Source organism: Miniopterus schreibersii, assembly GCF_964146895.1.
Source record: "Miniopterus schreibersii genome assembly, chromosome: 5".
Taxonomy (NCBI): domain Eukaryota; kingdom Metazoa; phylum Chordata; class Mammalia; order Chiroptera; family Miniopteridae; genus Miniopterus; species Miniopterus schreibersii.
In genome coordinates, this window is record NC_138106.1 from 36,007,237 (window position 1) to 36,025,135 (window position 17,899).

General features: G+C 56.3%; 2 protein-coding genes across 3 annotated transcripts; one reads left to right on the forward strand and one right to left on the reverse strand.

The window, feature by feature from the left end:
* Positions 1–1,001: 1,001 nt before the first annotated feature.
* VWA5B2 (von Willebrand factor A domain containing 5B2) lies at positions 1,002–12,933 on the forward strand. The gene is made up of 20 exons (XM_081138266.1): positions 1,002–1,020; positions 1,877–2,021; positions 2,106–2,276; positions 4,021–4,240; positions 4,421–4,578; positions 5,103–5,234; positions 5,469–5,593; positions 5,978–6,133; positions 6,536–6,646; positions 6,727–6,935; positions 7,020–7,131; positions 7,629–7,814; positions 8,868–9,039; positions 9,124–9,437; positions 9,950–10,139; positions 10,241–10,594; positions 11,382–11,519; positions 11,611–11,694; positions 11,774–12,018; positions 12,105–12,933. Exons 2-20 carry the CDS (start codon positions 1,883–1,885, stop codon positions 12,651–12,653), a joined length of 3,765 nt encoding a protein of 1,254 aa, XP_080994392.1. The 5' UTR covers positions 1,002–1,020; positions 1,877–1,882; the 3' UTR covers positions 12,654–12,933.
* Positions 12,931–17,896, reverse strand: ALG3 (ALG3 alpha-1,3- mannosyltransferase). Of its 2 annotated transcripts, none has more exons than XM_081138267.1 (9): positions 17,683–17,896; positions 16,393–16,492; positions 16,148–16,295; positions 15,879–16,039; positions 15,279–15,399; positions 14,664–14,869; positions 14,429–14,506; positions 13,399–13,542; positions 12,931–13,255 (listed from the first exon to the last, which is right to left on the reverse strand). In XM_081138267.1, exons 1-9 carry the CDS (start codon positions 17,876–17,878, stop codon positions 13,093–13,095), a joined length of 1,317 nt encoding a protein of 438 aa, XP_080994393.1. In that variant the 5' UTR covers positions 17,879–17,896; the 3' UTR covers positions 12,931–13,092. The 2 variants fall into 2 exon arrangements, with proteins under 2 accessions (XP_080994393.1, XP_080994394.1); XM_081138268.1 differs by having other exon boundaries at positions 17,720–17,894.
* Positions 17,897–17,899: the final 3 nt, after the last annotated feature.

Consider the following 17,899-nt stretch of genomic DNA (forward strand, 5'->3'; position numbering starts at 1 on the left):
GCATAAGACTTTCAAGTCACAGGAAAATTCTGCCAATATCAAGGAACCTGTTTATAATCAGAGATGTTTTCTCCTGCTGCAGTGATGGGGTGGGGGTCACAGCTACAGTGGCAGGTAGTCTGCAGCCACTAGAAGGTTCTGCAGGCTGGAAGGCCTCCCTTCCAAGGCAGTGGTCAACTAAAGTAAAGGGAGTTAAAGCCTGAGGGGGTGATCCTGCCCACCTTCTCCATTCCCAGAAAAAGTGGAGAGATGGTACTGCAGTGGTGGGAAGGCTGTCTGCTTCCTGGTGGGGGGAAGTCTCTGCTGTGATGAGGATCCCTGCTTGGAGTGAGTGGTCATTGAAGTGATCATACAAGCTGAAGATACATGCAGGGCTGGGGGAAGGTTTCTGCAGTGAGGAAGGAGCGCTTTGCAAAGGAAAGGGGATAGCTTGTTGGTGCTTGGGGTCCAACGGTGATAGGGAGCTGGGGTTCGCTGCAGTGATGAGGGAGGGTCACTGCAGAGATGGAAAGCCTGGCTAGGTCTGGGGCGGGGCGGGGGCTGAGACTCGGATAGCTGTGGTCGCTTCAGTGCTGGGGGTCTGCAGACTGAGCAGCTCTGCTGCATTTGCAGGACGCCTCGCTTCCTGAAGGACAGAAAGGGTGGGGCCTCGGAGGCCTCAGTCTCGCTTTGATGGGGGGCCGTGCGGCGGCGGGGACGCGGTCCCTGCACTGCGGTACCGGGTCTGGCAGGAACGCCGGGGCTGGCGCGGAGGCGGTACCGCACACGAAGCGGGAGGGGCTGGGGGAGTGTGGAGCATCTGCCGGGCCACAGCTGCGGGCGGGGCCGAGGCTGGCCAGAGGGGCGGCCTTTCCGAACAGGGGCGGGACCAGCACCCTCAGGGCCGACGCCCCTGCGCGGACTCAGAGCGGCCGCTGCGGGAGTCCCGAGCGGGAGCCCGCGGGCGCCGGGACTGAGTGCGGCCCGGGCGCAGAGGCGGCACCGCGCACCTGCGTCCAGAACTCCGCAGAGGACGCGACGGTGAGGCTGGGCTGCCTGCGGGGCGGGCACGACCGCCAGCCGCGGTCCTCAGCATCCCCTGACAGCCCGGCGGGGGGGGGGGCTACTGCAGCTGCCACCCCGCACTCCCAGATGAGCTCTGCCAGGGTGAGGAGAGGTGCCCCGGACAGACTCCCCTCCCCTCCCCTTCCCCTGGCCTTGACTCCGAAAGACCCCTCCTGTCCCTTCCCTACCTCGCTCTTCCCAACCCAACTCCCCCCACCCCACCCCACCCCACCCCACCCCACTCCGGCCTGCAGCCTCCCCCCGCACCCGGGTCAGTTGCGGCGCTAGACGGAGGACTGCACCCTCAGGCTCCCCGTTCGGCCCCGCCCCTGCTTCCCTTGCAGGGCTGGGGGCGCCCGGGAGGATCCTGGCCCTTTAAACCCTCGCTCCTGGCCCAGCGCATCCTCCACCTCTCCACCCGCGCTACTTCCGACAGCTGGCGGCCGCGGGGAGCCCCGGGGGGCCGGCAGGTACGGGGCGGCGGCGACGCTGGGAGCGGGAGATGGAACAGCTGTGACCCCCCCCGCCCCTGGAGGAGCCCGCCGCGGGACTGCTCGGCGCCCCGAGCGCCAGTTAATCATTAACCCTTCGCTCCCCGCGGCTCCGAGCTGCCCGGAGCTGCGCTGCGCCCCCGCTTCCCAGGTAACCTGCGAGGACGCGGGTCTCGCCACCCCCCGCCCCCAGCCTCCTTTCCGCCCTCCGCTCTCCACCTGTCGGCCGGCCCGAGCCCCCGAGCAGCCTGGCGCCCCCTTCAGGTGCAGTCCTCTTGCCTGAGTTGGAAAAGTCCAGCGGGCTTCCCGGAGCGCACCCCCTCACGGAGCACCCCTCCCAGGGCACCATGCCGGGCCTCTACTGCCCCTCCGACTGGACGCCGCTGCCTCTCACCGACTCCTGGGTCCGGGCCTGCGCCAACGGCCCCTGCCTCAGCCTGCGGGCCCGGCTCACCTACCGCAACCCGCAGCCGCAGCCGGTGGACGGTGAGACCCTGAGGGGGCGCAGGGGGTGCGGGGCGGGCGCCCGGCGAGATCCGACGCCGCCTGTGCACCCCGCCCCCGCCCCAGGCGTGTTCGTGTACCCGCTGGCGGAGGCCGAAGTGGTGTCGGGCTTTGAGGCGGAGGCGGCGGGACGGCGCGTCTCCTTCCAGCTGCAGAGCCGGCGTCGCTCGCAGGCCGCTTGCTGCCGCGCGCTGGGTCCCGCGGGGGGCGCCTCGACGCCCCGCCGCTGCGCGCAGGGTGAGTCCCGGGAACCCCGCCCCGCCCCACCGCCCGCGAGCTGCGCCCGCTCTTCGTCCCCCCGCTCCTCCTGCCCCCTCCAGCCGCTGATTTTTTTTTTTTTTCTTTAAATTCATTGATTCATCCCTTTATTCAACAGCTGCGGACTGGGCGCCTGGCGCGCGCCAGGTGCTGGGGACTGTGACCCAGGCCTGACCCAGGCTTTCAGCCAGTGAGACAGACAGCAGGCAGCCGCACGTCTGTCTGCCCCTCAGGAGCCTCATTAGCTCCTGAGCCTGGGGCAGGGTTTTGGTCATTTCCAAGTCCCAGGGCCGGGTGCTAGGTTTCGTGGCTGGCACTCCATTCTTTTATTTACTTGTACATTCATTTGATCTCTGCGCATGGGATTTACCATCCTAGTGAGAAGAGGGACAGAATCCACAGTGGTGTCGAGGGCTGGTCTGAGTCCAGCAGGCAGGTAGAAGCCAGAGTGAGGAATGTTCTAGAAGGACGTGGGGCCAGCGTTTGACTGAAAGGAAGGAGGGGGTGGTGGAGTGGAGTGGAGGGGAAGGGCATGCCCCGCGGGGGCAACGGTGTAAGCCAGGGTTTGGAATTAAGTTGTACTGGGTGATGGTAATGAAATACCCCGTATTTATAGGGATTTACACTTGACAGAGCCCAGTCACTGTCACCTCATTTGAACCCTGAGAGGTATGAACGCAGTTGTTGTTGTCCCCCCTTTCATAGGTGATGAAAAATAACAGCAATGGCCTCTTACCACTGGATGCTTTTCATATCTTATTTCATTTATTCACAACTACCTTTGAGATATACTTACTATGGTCCCCATTTTATGGATGAGGAAACTGAGGCTCCTCAAAACAAGAGAGTTACCAAAGGGCAGAGTTAGAAACCACAAGCTGAGACTCAGACTGTGCCCTCTCCATGGTAGCAGGCTGTCCCCAAGCCTCAGTGGGCTGAAGAGGAAGGCACTGTCTTCCTTCTTACCTTCCGTCTCTCCCCCCTTCGTTTATTCAGCACGCATTTCTGAAAAGAATGGATAAGTGATTGTTGTGGGAAAGGGAGGTGAAGTAGGGCTGGGGCCTGGCTGCCGCTGTGCACACACCTGGCCATTTTTCCTTGAGCAGCAGTAGTGACTCCCACCACTCCCCCGGTCCCCAAATAAACCTATGACCTAAGTAAAATGGTGTGCTTGGTGTGCAAATACAGCTTTATGTCCTCTAGCCAGCTTCCAAGCAGATTACTGCTCCTAAACTCCTCTTGGGTAGAAAATTCTGGAGCCACCCCTAGGGGGCAGTGGGGAGCGCCTTCCTATTGATGAGCAAGGGATCTGAGGGTCCTGGGCTATGGGAAATGTCAGTCCGCAGGGATGGTCCTTTAGGAAGATGCTGCCCAAGAGTCAAATAGATAGGGGCAGACAGGGGCAGAGGGACAGAGGGTGTGGGTCCCCCAGAATCTTGGCATGGTGTGCACATGCCCTGTTCTCAGCTGTCCATTAGCAGTGTTGTCACTACTCCCTTTCCTTATGACAGCCAGATGCTTTTGCCATCCATCTGCCTCTCTCTCTACTGTCGTTCACCTCATGTCTTCCTCCTGTGCTACCGATGCACTAGCCTACTGTCCTTCCGGCCACACAAAGCACCCCTTGCCCAGGCTCCCCTGACTCAGTGCTGCTCCCACCCCTATCATCCCTCATCCTTTTCTGCCTCTAGCCCCCTCTGACCCCTTTTCTCACTCATCATAGGTCACCTTGTCTTGGATCTGGCCCAGGCCCGGTCCACACTGGTGCTGCCCACTGGCCTCATCACCCCGGCCGGCACCATGACAGTGACCCTGTGCAGCAGCCGGGAGCTGCCCTCAAGGCCTGATGGGGTGCTGTGCGTGGCTCTGCCCTCTGTGCTCACCCCACTGGCCCCTCCAGGTCCGCCAGGCCCCCCCAGACCTCCGGGGCTCTGTGACGACAGGTTGGGCCTATGGTGATTCTCTTCGTCCCTCCCTCGGCTTCTCTGGGTCTAGTGCGGGTGAGGGGGCTTTGGCAGGGTGCCCCTGGGGATAGTGAGGATGGAGAAGGTCTGGGGCCAGTCAGCCAGAGGGGCTAGGGTCCTTGTGAGTGGCCCAGTGACCCTCCTCCTGCTCCCTTCCAGCCCTACCAGCTGCTTTGGGGTGGGCAGCCCTCAGGAGGAAGGTCTGGCCTGGGAAGAGCCAGCTGCCCCTCCGGACGTGTTCTTAGGCCCTGCCCGCTGCCCTGCCCCATACACCTTCTCCTTCGAGATGCTGGTGACTGGGCCATGCCTGCTGGCAGGTGGGTGCCCCTCCCAGCATAGCTGACTGGGAAATAATTCAAGGCTCAGGGATGGGAGGAACACAGACAAAAAGAAGTCAGGGACCTAAGATTTAGGGACCTCCATTCTCATTGTAGGAGCATCTTCTGGACACTGCTATACAACACACACACACACACACCCCTCAGTTTATCAATGTCATTCATTTATATACCTCTCCACTTACCAATGGGAGAGAGAGGCTTACAGTGAGACCAGTCCCAGTGATGGAGTTTCCTTGTGCAAAAAATGGGGGAGGATGCTAAATCAGCAATTGGTTTGACCAGCCAGGAACAGAGCTGGGACTCTGCCTCCAAGCCCATGAAAGCAGACAAATCCCCCCTTGTCCACCCAAGCCTATGATCAGGCTCTGAGAGCTGAGCTGAATCAGTTGTGATCCTTGCCCCTCCCCACCACCCCATGGTCTGGGAAGGTGATGTTCACACTCTTAGTGCTGACTTGGGGTGGGGCAATCATTACCCCTCCCTGCCTCTATGTCCCTCAGGCCTGGAGAGCCCCTCTCATGCTCTGCGGGCAGATGCCCCACCTCATGCCAGTTCTGCAGCCACCATCTGTGTCACACTGGCAGAGGGCCACCGCTGTGACCGGGCCTTGGAGATCCTGCTGCACCCCAGTGGTGAGAGAATGGGGCACACAGTGGGCCAGCTGTGATCAGCTTCAGGACCACCTGGGTAGCATTTTTCAAGTATAGATTCCTGGGCCGCTAGCAGATAGACCAAGTCGTCTGTGAGGGTGGGCCTGGTGGTGCAAGGAGGCTGGATCTACAAGGCCCTCCCTGGACAGCAGGTCTGGGCAGTTGGGGTCCAGAAACAGGGATTTCTCTGACAGAGCTGTGTCCCCTCCTCCCCAGAGCCCCACCAGCCACACCTGATGCTAGAGGCTGGCAGCCTGAGTTCAGCAGAATATGAGGCCCGGGTGAGGGCCCGCCGGGATTTTCAGAGGCTGCAGCGAAGGAACAGTGATGGGGACCGGCAGGTATAGCTGCCTGGGGGGCTGACCTGGCCCCTGGCTTGGCTGCCAGCTGCATTTGTGCGTGAGGAACAGAAGGGCAGACTCACGTTGGGATGAATGGGGGGCCTCTGCTCTCAGTAAGACCTCTCAGTAGCTGCTACCGCTATCCCAAAGGGCTGATGAGTTTTGTCATGGGAGAGCCCATACAAGCCTCCCTGGAATGTGTCTCAGAGAACGGGGGCCGAATCTGACGTAGGCAGAGGACAGCCACCTGCCTCTGTCCTTGCCTTTATTCAGATCACTACAAAAACGTGACTCCTCTGGGTGGATTAGATTGAGTCCTGCCGCCAGCGCAGGTTGGAGTTGCACTAAGCCTGGCCCAGGGTGATTCTAGGCTCCCATGTTCAGGTGTGGTTCCTGCAGCGACGCTTCCACAAGGACATCCTGCTGAACCCCGTGCTGATGCTGAGCTTCTGCCCAGATCTGAGCTCCAAGCCTGGACACCTGGGCACAGCTACACGAGAGCTCCTCTTCCTGCTGGATGGCAGTGGTGTAGCACACAAGGCCTGTGGGGGGCACGGTGTGGGCAGGTCTAGGGGTGGGGTAGGGCTGTGGGTCTGAGGTGGGCAGCAGTGTGCGAGCACCCCCCCACACATTCTCTTTCTCATACTCACACAGCTGTGTCTCTCCCCGCTTCCAAGAGCCTCTCTCATACATAAAGTTGCATTCAGTCACACCTAACCCCAAAGCCAAGTCTCATATACACCTCCAGAGTCACACACACGTGTCTCTCATACACATTCAGTCTCCCTCATACTCCCTGTTCTCACAGTCTTTCTCACACAGTCTCACACACACAGGGCCTCAGTTTACAGGAGACCTGGAGAAGGCAGGCAATCTGGTATCTCCTCCTCTCTACCAGTGGCCGTGGGCCTGCCTCACACTGTCCTCCCTGCCCCTCCCCAGGATGCCATTGTTTTGGCCGTGAAGTCACTCCCGTCCCAGACTTTCATCAACCTGGCCACGTTTGGCACAGCAGTGCAGCCCCTCTTCCCTGAGAGCAGGCTTTGCAGTGACGTGAGTGTGGTCCAGGAATTTGGGGGCCTAGTGGAGACACTTCAGCTCAGTGCAGCCCAGACTTTGCCTTCTCTCTCCAGGATACTGTGAAGCTGATCTGTGAGAGTGTTGAGACCCTGCAGGCTGGAGGAGGTCCCCCAGATGTGCTGGCTGTGCTGGACTGGGCCATGAGGCAGCCCCAGCACAGGGCCCACCCTCGGCAGCTGTTCCTGCTCACTGCTGCCTCACCCATGGCCCCCACTACACACCAAACCCTGGAGCTCATGAGGTGGCACAAGGGGGCTGCCAGGTATGGGGTGGGCAGAGGCAGGTGACTGAGACTGACCCCCTAAGAGGCTCCTGTAGGTCACAGTTGCTTCCCTTCCTTCATCAGGTGCTTCTCCTTTGGGCTAGGGCCTGCCTGCCACCAGCTGCTTCAGGGTCTGTCTGCCCTCAGCAGGGGCCAGGCCTACTTCCTGAGGCCTGGGGAGAGGCTGCAGCCCATGGTGAGCTTGAGCCTGGGCCCTGTTCCCTGCTCCTGAAAGACCTTCCAAGTTACACCTAGTCTGAAACAGAACCCAGTCCAGTTGTGGGGTCTCCTGGCTCCTCCCCTACTTCAATCCCTACTCTCCCTTGAGATGCCAATGAGGGGAGGTGCTACAGGTGCTGCTGTGGGGTGCTTCAGGAGGCTAAAGGTGGGGGGCATGGCCTCTGATCACCCCCCAAATATTCTCAGTTGTGTCCTGGTACTGAGCCATATCCTTGAAAAGCCTTTCCCCATTCACCTGGCACAGCTTAGGCCAGGAGATAGACCAAGACCTGGGGACTGAGCACTCAGTCCCCTTGTTTGTTCCTACTCCATCCCTTCCCCTGACCCCAGCCTGACCCTGCTCCCCTCAGCCAGAGACTAGGCACATGGCATGAGGGGAAGGGCAGCCTTTCTGCTCTGTTAGCTGTGTGGCACCTCTTTCTCTCCCATGGCCTCCCCGGCCACTCCTCACAGCTGGTACAGGCTCTGCGGAAAGCACTGGAGCCTGCCTTGAGTGACATCTCTGTGGATTGGTTTGTGCCCGATGCGGTGGAGGCGCTGCTGACGCCCCGGGAGATCCCAGCACTCTACCCGGGGGACCAGCTGCTCGGTTACTGCTCACTCTTCAGGGTGGATGGCTTCCGGCCTCACCCCCCTGGGGTAGGCCTGGGCTGGGTTGTGGGAGGTGAGCCTGGGATGGCTGAAGCCTCTGCATCTCTTCCAAACCCTTCTTCCATTTCCTGTGCCTCTCTGCCAAACCCTCCTACTACCTTCAGGCCTCCTCAGAGATCACACTGGGCCCCCCAAGGTGACTGCAACCACCTCCTCTTGAGGTCTTCCACTGAGTTGTCCTGTAAAGTGTTGCCCTTGGCTTTTTAAAAAATATATATCTTTATTGATTTCAGAGAGAGGAAAGGAGAGGGAGAGAGAGAGATAGAAACATCAATGATGAGAGAGTCATTGATGGGCTGCAGCCCGCAACCTGGGCATGTGCCCTGACTGGGAATTGAACCCTGATCGCCTAGATCCTAGGTCGATGCTTAACCACTGAGCCACGCCCAGCCGGGCCTGCCCTTGGCTTTTTACCATAGGTTACTAAATCACACAGGGAACAGCTCCAGCATTTGCTGTGAGATTTTTGTCAAAACTTGCTCGTTACTTCACACAGTGCCCTAGAGAAGGCACCATCCGATTATTTCCTGGAACGTTCAGAGACAGATGCAGCACAGTCCAGGTGAACTCTCAGATCTCAACTCTGCCAACTAGCCATTTGATTTTGGGCAAGTCACGTAACCTCTGAGACCATTTCTTCAAACTCATTTTTTTTATAGGGTTGTTGTAATTAGAGGTCATAATGTACATGCTCTTGGAAGGATACTCCACACATAGTAAGAGTTTGAGAGATGATATTTTTATTATGAAAAGCTTTCTCTCTCTAGAAAAACTAAGCATGCTTCTTCCTTTTTGATCATGAGAGCTATATAATGGACTGTTTGCCTTTTTGCCTGGTTGCCAGGAAGCTCAGGGCCAGACCTGAAGTTCAGCCATAGCAGCTCTATTACCCTGTGGATGCTTCCTCCTTCCTTAGTACTGGGCTTTCCTTTTTGGTTTATTAACTTTATTGCCTCTTGTAGTTACCCATCTTAAATCCTGTTTGGAAAGAGGTAGCATTTAACTACAATCTGGTTTTTCCCAATGACTATTCCTCTCTAGGGACAAGAGCCTGGCTGGCAGAGCTTGGGTGGCTCCGTGTTCCCATCCCCAGAGGAGGTGCCATCTGCCACCAGCCCTGGCACTGAGCCCACTGGCACCTCAGAGCTACTGGGAACAGGCACTGTGCCAGGAGAGCTGTCCACTCCATGGGCTGCTGGGGACTCAGAGAAGAGTGAGTGCTGGGTATATGCATGTGGCTGTTAGAGTGGGTAGTGGGAGAGGCCAGGGCTGGGGTCCATTCTCCTGCCTCCATTAGGTACCGATGCTCTGACAGACCCAGTGACCGACCCTGGACCTAACCCCTCTTCTGACACAGCCATATGGCGTCGCATCTTCCAGTCCTCATACATCCGGGAGCAGTATGTGCTCACTCACTGCTCTGCCAGCCCTGAGCCAGGCCCAGGGTCCACAGGCAGCAGTGAGTCCCCCTGCTCCCAGGGCCCTGGCTCCCCCGAGGGCAGTGTTCCCCTGGATCCCCCCTCTCAGCAGGGATGCCGCAGCCTGGCCTGGGGAGAACCTGCAGGCTCCCGCTCCTGCCCCCTGCCTCTGCCCCCATTGGCGCCAGTCAAGGTGAGATTCAGTCTACATCCATTTACCATACAACCAGCAAACATTTGCTGACCATCTGCTGTATGCCATACATTGTACAGTGGATAAGTCTAGCTGAAGAGCTAGGTGGGTAGATCTATGATACCATGCAACATACAGTGATGAGCACAGGGACATGGTGTTATGGGGGCTTAGAGTTAAAGCGACTAACCCTGTCTGAGGGAGTCAGGTAAGCAAGAGCCATATCTGGAAGAACAAGTAGAAGTGAGCCAGGCAAAGGACACAACATGAACAAGAACAAAGACAAGTAACAACCTTAAGTGAGAAATAGGGTGTGGAGTTAGATGACACTGAGAAGGGGGCCAGAGGCCATAGGAGCCAAAGGGTCCAATCAGGGCCTAAGGAGCCTTTTTCCCAAGGGTGGTGAGCAGCCGTTCAGAGTTTCAGACAAAGGGACATGTGGCCAAGTATGTGTGTATCATGGCCAGGAGCTCTGCATCTCTTGGCCAGTGGACCCCACTTCTCACATGCAGGCTGGGGCCTTGAGTGCTGAGGTGCTAAACCGTCGACACAGAGTGGCTCTGGCTGGCAGAAGCCTCTCATCACCCCCAGGCCGGGTGAACCCAGTTCCTGGTCGTCCCCGGCACCCATCTCTGGGTGCAGCACCAGATGGGCCAGGCCTTGAGTCAGGGCAGCAGCTGGGACAAGGCCTGGATGACTCAGGTAAGGGTTGGATGGAGAGTTGGATTCTGACACCAGGGAGGCCTTGGGAAGGTGGGGCCCAGGGCACCACACTACCCCTGTCCCTGCCATTATTTCCTCAGGAAACCTGCTCTCGCCAGCCCCCATGGACTGGGACATGTTGATGGAACCACCCTTCTCATTCACAGCTGTGCCCCCTGATGGGGAACCTGCCCCACCAGCAGTGCCACTGCCTCCCCAGGCTCCGCGCTGCCATGTGGTGATCCGGGCCCTGTGTGGGGAGCAGCCTATGCGCTGGGAGGTGGGTGTTGGGTTAGAGACACTATGGGGTCCTAGGGGTGATGGCTCACTGCCTCCATCACCCCATGAAAGAGAAGGTGCTTGGGACCAAGCACTCCATCGGCTGACAGCAGCATCTGTGGTCCGGGACAATGAGCAGCTGGCTCTCCGAGGGGCTGAGACCATGGCTGACTGGGGTGAGTTGCTGGTGGGTCCAGTAGGCCTAAGGAGACTGTATGGGGCAGAGTGGCAGAGGTATGGGTCTGTTTGATCACTCACTATACTGCACCTTGCACACAATTTGAGGTTGCCCACCCACATTGACAGGGGAAAAAATTAAGCAGGGCAATAGGGAAAAAGAGGATACTAAAAGGAAGGGGAGGAGGTTTATTAAAGGTGCACAGCAGGAGGCAATGTGCCTTTGCAAGCATGGGACCCAACCTTAGCAAGCTTCTTAGCAGCCAATAGAGGGAAACAAGTTCTTGTAAGGATTTACAGTGCCCATAACATAAAAACAAATGTTACTCAAGAAGACTATGAAAACCAAATAAAGTTAAAATTTCAGTTCTGCAGTTACATTAGCTGTACTTCAAGTGCTTAATAGGCACACATGACTAGTGGCTACCATATTGGACCATGCAAATATAGGACATTTCCATCCTCACAGGAAGTTCTATTGGACAGTGCTGAAATGAGTGGATGGAAAAAGCACCAGTCAATGCTTCCTGAGAGGTGTCCAGAATGTTGAGTTTTGGGGTGGCCAGGGGGGCCAGCCCTACTATGGGTTGAGGGTTCAGCCTAACCACTTCTTGTCAAAGTTGGGGAGTCCAAGCTGGTCCTGATCTTGCAAAATTCTACTCTGTTCAAAAGTGGACAAAGCAGCTATGGGAACACTGAGTTTTTCTATGAAGCCCTCTGTAGGGGGGGCAGGATGGTGGGAGTACACCCCCTCCTGTTCAGCAAACTGCTCCTTGGGTTTCACAGACCATGCCCGGAGGTCCTGGCTCCGAGCCCTTCAGACAAGCAAGGTCAGCTCTGCCCCCTCCTGCTTCACTTGCCCGGTAGCTGTGGATGCTACCACTAGGGAGGTCCTGCCCTCAGCCCTGCAGGTGCGGAGCTCAGGTAGAGTCCCTCCCAGGTGACCTCTCAGGTGCTGCCCCTCACCTCACTGGCCACCTCCCAAACCTCAGCCCTGTCTTCTGTGCCCCTGCAGAGCCAGCTGAGCCCCCAGGCACCTCTCCTGCCTCTCAGGGCCACCTAGATGCAGCTCCTCTGCCCACAGTTGTCCACTGTAAAGGTAACACTCAAATGTGGGGAAATTGTAGGGAGCACCTAGGCTTAGGGATCACAAGTAGCACTGATTGGCTCCATTGCAGACCTTCAGGGAGGCTCTCTGGCAGGTGGCTCGGACCCAGACCAAAACGACAACTCCAAGTCTGCTTTGGAGGACCCTGCAGCCCCTACTGGAGGTCCTCATACTATGTCCCCCCAGCCTCCTTTGAGGCTCAGCCTGGGCTGTCGGAAGGCCAGAGGCTCAGAGAGCCACAGACTCTGCAGCCCCAACGCAGGCCAGGCCAGTGACAGCAACAATGAAGGCAGCAACCATGACTACCTGCCCTTGGTGAGGACTCGGGAGGTGGAGGGTGGTGTTATAAGGGCCAGGGCACTGTCTCAGCTCACTTCTCCCCCCACCTCCTCTCTCCTCAGGTGCGGTTGCAGGAGGCACCCGGCTCCTTCCGCCTGGATGCGCCCTTCTGCACTGCGGTGCATATACCACAAGAGCGCCTGTGCCGTGCCTCACCCTTTGCTGCGCACCGAGCCAGCCTTAGCCCCACCTCTGCTTCATCTCCCTGGGCACTTCTGGGCCCTGGTGTCAGCCAGGGAGATAGTGCCACGGCTTCCTGCAGCCCATCCCCCAGCTCAGGCTCCGAGGGTCCAGGACAGGTGGACAGTGGGCAGGGTTCAGACACTGAGGCCTCAGAGGGGGCAGAAGGGCCAAGTGGTGCCGACCTGCGGGGCCGGACCTGGGCCACAGCAGTGGCACTTGCGTGGCTGGAGCACCGCTGTGCCGCTGCCTTCGGTGAGTGGGAACTGGCAGCAGCTAAGGCTGACTGTTGGCTGCGGGCACAGCACTTGCCTGACGGCCTTGACCTGGCCGCCCTCAAGGCTGCAGCCCGGGGTCTCTTCCTGCTGCTGCGCCATTGGGACCAGAACCTGCAGCTACACCTGCTGTGTTACAGCCCAGCAAACATGTGAAGGCTGCCCACTGCTGGGGCTGATGCCCCCCAACAGACTCAAGTCACTGCCACCCAGGGCCGGCTTCTCGGTGCTGGGAAGGGGTAGGTTGGTGACAGCCTATCCCCCACTGCTTCTCATCCCCTTCCCAGAATCCTCTTTCCTCCACAGAAAGTGCCTGCCTGTGCTCTCTCTTGCTCCCTCCACCCCCCCGCTCCTTCCCCTCTGAGCTTTGTACAGTGCAGTAAAAGGGGAGAGAGCCAGTCCCCAAATCCTATGCAATAAAGTGCCTCTTAAAACCGCCTGAATGAGTTCTTTATGTGCTGCATGCATACTCCTCACAAGTTGGTCTAGGCACTTCTATGCAGGCTGCACAGAAGTGGACTTGGGGTAAGGTTTATTGGGAAGGGCATGGAGTCCATCCACATCCAGGGTCCTGAGAATGGGAAAGAGGTGGATCTCAGTGGGCTTTCTTGCTGTGCTGGATGCTCTTGGGGAAAGGCTGGGGGCCCAGCCAGAGCTGCAGCAGGATGACAGCATGGCATACATGCAGGGCAGCAGAGCTGCAGGATGTGGATGGATATGTGTTCCAGGAGAGCTCAATGAGCCCCAGCACCAGCAACCTGGAGATGAGAAATAAATTCCAGGTTTTATCCAGTTTCTATGCTCCAGCCCTTCAGCTCACCCCCAGCCCCTCCATGGTCACAGCCTTGGGATGAGGAGCTCACTAACCCTTACCCCTCCCCCAGGTTGTCCCAGCCAGTACCTGAGCAGGTGTGTGAGCCAGCGTGCAGGTGTGGCCCACAGGAGGTAGGGCAGTGTGTGGAAATACCAGACGTAGAACTGGTAGTGGAGAGAACGGCTGAAGCAGATGCCAATGAAGTTGGAGGTGAAGAGGGTGGAAACTATCTGTATGCAGTGGTCAAGGCCAAGGGCAGGAGCAGAAGGGGAAGGGAGTGGGTGGGGGAAGACAGGGAGGTTCCAAAACAGAGGGGTAAAAGTTTTTGGGTCAGACAGCCCCCTGGCTCTACCATTCCCAGATGCATATATTTGGACAAGTTTCTTAAGTTCTCTGGACCTGTTCCTCCCTCAGTCTAAGGTGGATTCCTGGGGCCATAATACCTGCCAGAGTCCATCACTTCCTCGCTGGGTGACCTTGGTAAATTATTTAACCTCTTAAAGCCTTAATTTTGGCCATGGCTGGAGTGGCCCAGTGGTTAGAGTGTCAGCCCATGCACCAAAGGGTCATGGGTTCAATTCCTGGTCAAGGGCACGTAACTGGGTGCAGGTTCAATCCCTAGCCCCCGTCAGGGTGTGTTTGTGCAGGAGACAACCAATCAATGTGTCTCTCTCACATTGATGTTTCTCTCTCTCCCTCCCTCCTTCCCTTCCACTCTCTCTAAAAATCAATGGGAAAAATATCCTTGGGTGAGAATTAACAACAACAAAGCCCAAATTTTGCCATCTGTAAATGAGAATAATAAAAATGCTTCTCTATATCAGGGTCTCCTGTGAGCTTTAAATGTTAGAATATATATAAGTCTCTTAGCACAGCACTAGGCAGAGGATGAGCACTCATAATAACTCAATAATATTTAAAATTAAGAATAAACATGCTTCGGTATGTAAATGCTCAGCACAGTGTTTGGTACAGAGTAGGAGCTCTAAGGCCCTGTAGCTATTACTGGGGCCTCTTTTTCTCTCCCCCAGGTCACCAATCACCCAGGGCTACCTGACCAGGGACCCTATCTGCACCTGGAGAGGGCAAAACTTACCTTCCCATGACTTAAAGGATATGATTGGGTGTGAGGGGCTGGGGTGGAACCTTCCTTTTGGAGGGATCCTTCAGCAGCGACAGGATACTTTCCCCTGTCCTGGGGAGAAGCCATTCAGATATTTATCAAGCTCCCATCGTGAGCCAAACTCTAAAACTCACTTACATAAGCTCAACATCTCCCCCAAGCAGCCCCTAAGGCCCAGGCTCTTCACTCCTTCCCCTAACTCTGCCCATGGCATGCTCCCCTTTCTCACCTGTGCCACCTGCAGAGAACAAAGAGCAAGAGCAGGGTGAGGTGGGTCGCCAACAGTGCCAGGTGGAAGGCACGATTCAAGAAGAGGGTCTCGGGGAGGAAGCGCCAGTTCACTGTCCAGCGGAAGAGAAACTGGCGGCCAAGGTCAAAGGAGCGGGAGAGGTAACCGACGGGATTCTCCAGCAGGAAGGGCAACCCCAATACCACCTGAGGATGGGTGTGATGTCAACAGAATCGCCCAGGCTCACCCCCAGCATCATACTAATCAGAAGAGTGGGAATAGGATGTAGGTCTCAGAGGTTCCTTAATTCCCATCAGTTAAAGCAAGAAAGCAAGTCCTACCACTGCCCCTGCCAAACCCCAGGGCCAAAGAAGCTGAGAAGGCAGATAATGAGAGTGCTTTAAGTCATAAATGGGCAGAGCTAGAAAGGCCCTATGAGACCATATAGTTCAATAACCTTACTATACAGCTAAAGAAACCAAAGCCCAGAGAGGTAGTGGCTGCCCAGTCCAGAATCAATTCCAAAACCCTTGTCTCTTGGCTTTGAGGAAGTCTCAAGGAGGAAAGGAGGCCAGAGTGGCCTCCCCTTCATTAGAAAGGGGAAGGCAGGAGTACCTGTAGGACAGCACAGATGCCCAGCTTGGGAAGGGCCCCACGGAGGCCAAACTGTGTGAGGAGAAGAAATAGTAATCCAGGGGCAAACAGGAGCACGTTCATCTTCACAGAGACTGCCAGGCTAGGGTGGGTAGAAGAGAGGAAGGGTGGAGATCAGCTCCAGGGCCACACACCCCACCCAAAGATGCAACTTCCCCACCATCAGAGCAACTCCTCCCCTCTACCACCAAGCTCCAGGATGGGGCCCACACTCAGAACTGCTGGAGGGAGAGTAAGGTAGCCTGGGAGGAGGCTGGGGGTAGGGAGTAGATACCTAGTCTCTATGCCCAGACTGAGCAAGCAATATACACTGAGTATTAAGAATGTTCAATGACCAACTCCAGTAACAGATGCTGTCTGGAAGGAAGAGAGGATTGGAAGAGGAGTTGTGTGTATTGTGTGTTAGAGTGGAGACTTTCTACAGATCCTAGACTCACCTACTGGGGCCTGAATGACCACATTTTCTGGCCATTCCCTTACTCCCTTTGCTGCAGAAAATTGGGAAGAAAGTGATGGAAATACAAAAACTAAGAAAGGGGACCAGAAGGAAAGGATGTTGACCTGAAACAGCAGCAACCCCAGCCCCAGCGCTGGGCCAGCATAAGGTTGATACTGAGGAAAAGCAGCGCCATGGCCACTGGGTCATTGAAGAGCCGCAACACAAAGATGGAGTGGACACGGTAAGAGGCGCAGCACATGAAGAAAAAGACGAAGGGAGGTACCTAAAAGGTGGGCATAGTGGGGAAGATGGTCAGCTCACCAACCCTGAGCCATCACCACACTTCAGCCCTCCCAGACTGGAGACCTGGGTCCTGGTATTGTGCACTCACCTTGCAGGTCTGGTGGTAGATCAAAAAGACAAGCAGCAAGGTGGCCAGGTAGAGCACAGCAAAGATATGCTGGGCCATCCGGATGTCAGTGCCATGGCCAGTGACATAGTATAGCCCCATAAAGATGTACACAAAGCCAGCTGGGTATCTGAAAGATGAGAAGGAACATTAATCTGGGTCAGGCTACCCAGACTGGTATCCAGTCAGCCCCTCACATCCTCGCTGAACCTGCTATCCCCACTCACACAAGAGGTCCAGTGTCACCCTGCAGCTGGGTATAGTCATAGGTGCCGTTGATGACGCCCTCTACCTCAGCCATGTAGGCCTTCCAGTCAATCTCTGTATCTGGAAAAGGAAAGGACAGTGTGGTTACTTCTAAGTCTAAAACTTGGCTGCCCCCAACATCTCCAGCCCATCAAAGCACAGTTCCAGTTCACTCTCAGGGATTCTATTACAACCCTTTACCTAACTGCCTACCTGACATTCTCTGGATGAACTCAGGCATCTCAAACTCAACATGTCTGTAACTGAACTCATAATCTTCTACTCCAAATCTGCTCCCCTTCCTGGGTTCCATGAATGGCACCATTAACCTCCCAACTGCCCAGGTCACAAATCTGAAACTTCCTTCCCCCATTTCCAACCCCTAGTTACCATGTCCTATCTATTCTTCATTCTATAGATCTCATCCTTCTCTACTATTACATACCAAAATTTGTGCCTAACATAATCTCTAGCCTCAATGATATAACAGCTTCCTAATTAGGCTCCCAGGTTCCACTTTCACCCCACCACAATATATTTGCCACTCTGCAACCAGGAGCTCTTTCTATAATAGTAATCATATCATGCCCCTCTGCTTAAAACCCTTCAATCATTCCCCAGGCTCTTAAGATAAAGACCAAGCTCTATTACTCCCATTTTTAGAAAAGAAACCTAAGAATTACTGAGGTTAAGTGATTAGCTCAAGATCAGCGAGCTAAAAGGGTAGAGTTGAAACTGGAATTCATAGGATCCTAGATTCTTAACCACTATGCTAACTATCTCAACACAGCTTACAGATTTGTAAGATCTGGTCTCAACTTCTGCAGTCTCATTTCTTAGTACTACCCTCACTTGGGTTCTACGTTCCAGTTCTAAAAAGACCCCAGAATTGAATAGATGAGACCCAGCTGGGGAAGTGACATGTCCAAATCCACAGAGACCACCAGCAGCAGCAGGACATTAACTTGGACCCAGGCCTTCTTACTTCCAGTCTGATTTACTTTTTTAGCCTTGCAGGCTGTACCTTCAGGGCAGAGGGCCTCTCTCTAGGGTTGCCCCTTTCGTCAAGGGGGAGGGATTAAGATAGGGTTTGGTTTTCTGTGGAGCAGGACTGGAACATGGGGTAAAGGGTATGGGCCTGCAATTGATGACTAAGTGGATCTAGGGTCTGGGTTTGAGCTCCGCATCTGAGTCCGGGTTCGAGTAGAGGGTTCGGGTCCACCTCCCTCCGGCCTTCTCCGCTCCCCTCCCCTCCCCCTCGGCGCACTCACATGCCACCCTGTGAATGACCCAGAAGGTGATGCCCACCTCCGCCAGGCAGAGGCAGGCAGCCACCAGCAGCGTGTAGCGCGGTTCCACCAGCAGTAGGCGCCGTTCTTGCCAGGCGCGCCGCAGCCATTGCCCGCACAGTCCCGCCACCCGGGCGGAGGGTCCCGCCCGGGCGCGTTTCCGCACGCCCGGCGCCATCTTGACGGTGCTCCGCTCTTG

Excerpts from the sequence above, each read along its gene's own strand:
- VWA5B2 (XM_081138266.1), top strand. The coding sequence starts at position 1,883 with ATGCCGGGCCTCTACTGCCCCTCCGACTGGACGCCGCTGCCTCTCACC. Across the intron at positions 5,235-5,468 it reads GATCCTGCTGCACCCCAGTG|AGCCCCACCAGCCACACCTG; the intron begins GTGAGAGAATGG and ends CCTCCTCCCCAG. Across the intron at positions 6,936-7,019 it reads TGGCACAAGGGGGCTGCCAG|GTGCTTCTCCTTTGGGCTAG; the intron begins GTATGGGGTGGG and ends TTCCTTCATCAG.
- ALG3 (XM_081138267.1), bottom strand. The coding sequence starts at position 17,878 with ATGGCGCCGGGCGTGCGGAAACGCGCCCGGGCGGGACCCTCCGCCCGG. Across the intron at positions 16,493-17,682 it reads GGTCATTCACAGGGTGGCAT|ATACAGAGATTGACTGGAAG; the intron begins GTGAGTGCGCCG and ends TTCCTTTTCCAG. Across the intron at positions 16,040-16,147 it reads TCTACCACCAGACCTGCAAG|GTACCTCCCTTCGTCTTTTT; the intron begins GTGAGTGCACAA and ends CCCACCTTTTAG.